The following is a 6,050-nucleotide window of genomic DNA, read 5'->3' on the forward strand; positions in this document are numbered from 1 at the left end:
CCTTCATCTTCTCACCCTGTCATGATCATGTAGCATATCAGCATAGCAGGACCTGAAAGATAAACAAACCAGCAAATTACATTAAAAACCACATCAGTCATGTTGGTATATAGACACTAAAGTCCAAACCAGGGGTCTCATTTATAAAACATTGAATAGGATCTAAACTAAAAGTGTATGTCTGCCCAAACAAATCCAGACTTATAAAACCGCGCATACGCACACCTGCAAGTAAGTTCTCCTTAATAAGTCAGACTATCTGGAAATGTGCACCTGAACCGGCCTGATGTCCCACCCAAACCAGCTGTAAAAGGTCCACGCAACGATGTGTGTGAAGAAGCTGCAGATCAAAGAGGAAACCATGGCAACAAACGGAAAAACTTTACCAACAGAAACTGAAGTGCTTGTTGGTGGAGGCGAGAACAGAAATGTTTGGTGGCCACAGCGGCGGAGTCACCAGTGGAAGAAAAGCTGCGAAGCATCGTGGTGATGGGGTTAGGGTTAGTCGGCCCGTCAGGACCTGGACTAGAGCAGGAATAAGGTAGAAGCTCTCAGAGACGCAGACCTTCACCAAGACTTCCTTTTTTCCACTGATTGTGGGTTTTATAGAGTTAGAAGCTGTTTTGGTAAAATGATCCCTGTTCCTCTCCACAGAGTAAAGAATCCGTTAAAAACCTCCCGGATCCAGACGGTGATTCGGATCCAGACGCTGATCCAGATCCAGACGGTGATCCGGATCACCCCAAAATCTGCTCATTAGTCCCTTATTCCATTTCTCACATTTTCTGAACATTTAATTAAAATCCATTCAGAACCAAACCTCCACCCCAAACACCTACCGGACCTCCACCCCAAACACCTACCGGACCTCCGCCCCGAACACCTACCGGACCTCCACCCCGAACACCTACCGGACCTCCTCCCCAAACACCTACCGGACCGCCGCTTAGACCTGTACCTAGACCTGAGCCTGGACCTGATCCTAGTCCTGAACCTAGACCTGAACCTGATCCTAGACCTACTGCAGCAACCCCAGATCATAGACTGCCCCCACAGGCTTCCCTTCATCCTCCTCTCTTCTTACCCTGATGCTCCATCACCCTGGACCAGGGTAGACCTGGACCCATCAGACCACATGACCTTCTTCCATGGCTCCAGAGTCCAGTCTTTATGCTCCCTAGCAACCTGAAGCCTTTTTCTCCGGTTAGCCTCACTGGTTAGTGGTTTTCTTCTGGCTCCACAGCTGTTCGGTCCCTTGAGTTCCTTCATATTGTTCATGTGGAAATGTTCTAACTTTCACTATTAAACATGGTCCTGAGTTCTACTGCTGTTTTTCTTCCATCTGGTTCCACCAAACGTTAAATCACCATCATTCAGAATGTTTTTCTTCCTGGAAGAAGATGGTTCCCTCCATCCTTCCAGTTTTTATGATGGTTGGACAGTTCTGAACCCAGTTCTAGTTTCTGCTTCTTCTGACATGTTCTCTCTGCTTGATGCTGATGATCTGAGACCATTCTGGACCAGACAAACACGTTTTCTTGTCTTTCCATGTGGTTGTTTAAGAAATGAGAAGCTGCTCATTACATCAGGCTCCTACCTGCTGGCTAAGTTAAATCCAGGTGGACTCTTTTCATTTTTAGCCAGGTATTTATCTCATCTATGGAGCTTCCTCGCAGAGGAACTACAGTAAATCCTTCATACTAAACTCACCTGAACTTTCCATCTAACCTGCCAACACAGGAAACACGTGAAAACGACCCTCCCCGGTGTTTATGACATGATGTCATCCTAACCCCGCGTGCCGCCTCGGTGCTACCTGGCTATCTCCTGGTGGTAGTCGTACTCCTCGCTCTCCTCCGCCCAGTCCAGAGCTCCGGTAATCGGGTTAGTTCTCCCACAGAAGGTCTTCATGTCCGCCATGAGGCGTTTCTGCACGAGGCTGAGAACTGAACCAGAAAACACAACCACCCTCGTTTCTTAGGAAGCCGCCATCTTCCCTGGCAACGTCACAAACTCTTTCGGTCACGTGACTCGTACCTGGTCACGTGACTGGCCTTACGCTGAAAAACACAATGTTTAAACAGATGACTCGAAACAATCTAGTTTTCTTCTAATAATCGTTAGTGAAACGTTTGGGAGATCGAATCATTTAAGAATCGTTCAGAAAAAGAATCGATCGCTCGGAACATCTGGTGGTCATAAAAAGTTCAAAATATCTTAGTAAACTGAAATGAAGGCTTGGGTGGTTTCGTCTGTGACTTGTCGTGCTGGTTTATGGCGATATTAGTGTGTAAGGATGTGTTGAACCAGGCAGGGTTGGTATGAGCTGCTCTGCACACAGGGGCGTAACAAGCTTTTCAAAAGTCAGGGGGATGGGGTTTATTCCTTCAGCACTGACAAATGTACACTGTTTTTCCACATTTCACATTTGATGACCAAGTTTTAATAAGCAGATAATTATCTAGTAAAATCTAGGCCTTATGAGATTCTCATTCTTGCCATCCTTTTCCTGGTTAGAGCTCCTGCCTGGACCCCTCATCAGAACTTTTCTGTATCTGGCCCTGTGTATACAGTAAATCACCTGTCCACCTGATTGGAGAAGCTCCTGCTCTGATTTGGATTTCTGAACCTGTTCATAATTTCCCTTCAACACATTCATGGCTCCTAAAAAAAAAATCCTGCCTGTCCAACATCTGCACAGCAAATTAAAATTAGAAAACGACGTTCTCTTGTTTAATCTTGACACTCGTTAGATCTCTGAACCTGGGGCCTGTACTACGAATCTAGATTAACATTCCCCGGATTCCTCTCCATTACCCAGACATTCAGGATCTGGATAAGTTGTAGTAGGAAGCTGGTTATCAACTCGATAACTCCACCCAGGGTTTTCCAGTTAAGATTAGTGCACGTTCACATAAAAGGGTGGTGTTTGGAGGTTCTGACCAATGGCAAACATGGACGAACCTGCAGAGCCATGTTTTAACGTGGAGGAGCAGACTGTTATTCTTCAAAAATATGAAGAATTTAAAAGTATAATTCAGGCTAAAAGCAACACGGTTGCTGCAGCAAAAGCCAGGAAGGAATGCTGGCAAGAAATTCCCGACTCCGTTAATGCGTAAGTTCGTCAGATGATCCAAATTATTTTTGGGTAAAAATATAAACTGACACCACTCAGATCCCTGTAAGACAGCACCAACATTCCTGGGAATGCTTCATTTACGTCATATTTCCCAGTTCTTTAAAGGATCCCATGTGAGCGCATTATATGTTGGTATATCAGTTCCTCCACCATGAACGTACGGATAGTCGTAGGTTCCATTACTCAATGCTTCTGTCCTTATGTGTGAAAAAGAATTATCTCTATTATTAACCTCCATGTCAGAAGCAACCCTGGTGGAGCTGAAAGGACTTGGAAGCAAGTAAAGAAGAAATATAGAAACATAATTCAGAGCGGTCGGTGACCAGGCTTCATTACTGTATCTGCTGTATGGATGAAAGGAGCACAGTTCATGTCTGTAAGTAAGAGCCCGACTACGATGGGTGACGTTTGCTTCCGCCGGCTCCAGCTGACGTGTTTCTCAGCCCATTTGTTGAAAATCTCCACCTTTGCTGCAGAATGTCATCAGGAAAGTCCAACGCGTTGGATCTGTCCCTAAACTCTTTCTCTCCTTTACTATCTGTGCACCAACGTCAACGGGATCTTCTAAAAACGGGCAGGCCATTTTTCATGAGATCTGATTTGTCAGGAGGTGGCGCTTTTCTACTCCTGATCTCATATCCAGAACATAAGCTGCTCTGGAGCTGGTTAGCCAGCTTGGTAAGACGGGAACCAGAAAACCCAGAGTTAACCCAGAAGTTACCCCGGTAAGAGAAAATCCAGCGTCATAGTAAAGGCCTCTGGACGCTTTCTGCTTCCTTCATTTTCCCTAACTAGCCGACACGCCCCCCTCCGCGCCATGCTGGTTGCATCTCAGATATAAACAAGCAACACGAAGAGCAGTATTTTAGTTGGTATTACCTTTTAAAACCGTTTCCTCCGTACAGGAACAATCTTATCAAGGAGACCGGGATCGGTTTTTGGCCAAACTATCAACAATTAATAACTTAGATCCTTATGACCCCACAGATAAGTAACGGAGCTCCGATGCTACATTACTACCTCCAACCTCATCGCTGGACATAAGCTACCTCATTTATGGTATCAGTGTTTACACGTATGAACAGTTCAGAAACTACAAATCTCTGGAAGCTCACGGAAATTTCAGGAATGTCTGGATGCAGATCTGTTCACACTTCCACCGCAGGACTGCACACACACTCTCACTGCACAGGTAAGCTCACCTGCTGCTAGTGAAGTTATGGCTGACTCTCCTCTGGCCATCATGGAGGTCTAACTGCAGCAGATAAAGAAGATTTCTGGATCTGCTCTTATTGGTCCTCTTGGTGACTAATTTACACATATTTAGCAGTTTTTAGCACAATTGCTCGTTATATTATTTCAGGGTTAAAAATTTAGGGTGAAATTCTCTCTCTACATTACTTGAAGATATTTTGCCACAACTTCAGTGTTTCATTATATCACGTGTTCATATTCTGTATTTCCTTTTATTGAATTTGATCTGTTTAACGTTGTGCTGCTACTGTTTATTCTGACTGAGAATTTCAATAAAAACTTAGATGAAAAAGTAAAACTGTCAAACTTCTCATTTTTAATGTAATTAAAATTTAAAGTAATTTTCATTATTAAACTGATGCTGGTTGTTTATGTTCTTAAGAGGCAACGAAGAGTCAAAATACATAAAAAAATGCCTTTAACACACTTTATTATTCATGTTTAACCCATGTACAAAAACAAAAAAAAATGCAGATTTTGCTGCACAATTAATACAAAAAAAACTTCCAGCTGTCTGACTGTACACACACATAATCTTCATCATCTTCATCATGTGTCTCATCTTCTGATCAGCTGATCTCCATCTTCTCCAGCCTTTCTGGGCTGTATCTGAAGCTTTCCTCTCCAGCATCAGGAGTCCTCTTCATGGTCTGTAGATCTCCAGGGTCTGCATCCTGGTGGACACCATGGTCTGTAGATCTCCAGGGTCTGCATCCTGGTGGACTCCATGGTCTGTAGATCTCCAGGGTCTGCATCCTGGTGGACTCCATCTCTGCTGCTGCAGCGTCTCTTTCCTCAGCTGATCGTCTTCTTCGTCCTGCAGACCTGCAGCGTTTGTGGGTGGAACTGATGTGTCCTAGAAGCAGGGATGGTGTCCAGTCTGAGCCTCCATCATTTCTTAAGCTGGTTGACCTGCAACCACGTTAGTTATTAAAAACTAGTTAACACTGGATGCTTCCATTAGTTTCACAATCTGAACCACTTCATCCAACCAGTTACCATCCATCAGGTCTCAGAGAACTCTGGGTATTTACCTGCATCTTTAAAATCATTCACTCTGTGATGTTTTTATATAAAGATGATTAAATAAAATAAACTCTGATCAAACACAAACAGATGAACTCGTTTCTATTTCCCTCCATCTTTGTCTCTAGTTTACAAGTGAAGCCAATGTGAATACAGCGACTTTAAAAAGCCAAATAAAGAATATTCATTAACATTACTTACACAATAAAAACAACAACTCTCCTACTTGCCTTCATGAAACGCCGACAGCAAACAGCATGAAGGGAGATGGAGGTGAAAGTGACGTCCTTCCCTCACCGCTGCAACCCACCTCTGTTACATCCTCCACCTGCCGTCCAAAGCCTCTTTAAAAGTGGGAAACCAAACAAATCTAACGTCGTGGTGACTTTTCTACCTTTTTTATTCGTGTGACTTAGTCTTTCACACAACACGAGACTCCCATTTTATCAAAGATTATAACGCAGCAAAGACGACCGTTTTCATCAGTTCTCATGCAAACCTTCAGACTGCGTGAGTTGTTTTTATTAAAAATATAAAACGATGGAAAAGAGACAAAAGTTTACTTGATGAAGATTTTGAGTTTTCATGTAAAAAGGTTTTTCAGTCTGTTTTGGAGAAAAAAAACTTTGAA

The 6,050-nt window shown here is 43.5% G+C and overlaps 1 protein-coding gene across 2 annotated transcripts in view; it reads right to left on the reverse strand.

Moving 5' to 3' along the window:
• prmt7 (protein arginine methyltransferase 7) overlaps positions 1-2,213 on the reverse strand; it is a 32,942-nt gene extending 30,729 nt beyond the window's left edge. Inside the window, exons 1-2 of one of the 2 annotated variants that reach the window (XM_041995987.1) lie at positions 1,817-2,213; positions 16-52 (exon numbers count right to left, since the gene is read on the reverse strand). In XM_041995987.1, coding sequence (XP_041851921.1) covers positions 16-52; positions 1,817-1,920 — 141 coding nt within the window. In that variant the 5' untranslated portion in view covers positions 1,921-2,213. The remainder of the gene's footprint in view (positions 1-15; positions 53-1,816) is intronic. The other variant, XM_041995984.1, reaches the window with a different exon arrangement.
• Between the last annotated feature and the right edge of the window lie 3,837 nt (positions 2,214-6,050).

This window comes from Melanotaenia boesemani, chromosome 10, assembly GCF_017639745.1.
Source record: "Melanotaenia boesemani isolate fMelBoe1 chromosome 10, fMelBoe1.pri, whole genome shotgun sequence".
NCBI classification, from domain to species: domain Eukaryota; kingdom Metazoa; phylum Chordata; class Actinopteri; order Atheriniformes; family Melanotaeniidae; genus Melanotaenia; species Melanotaenia boesemani.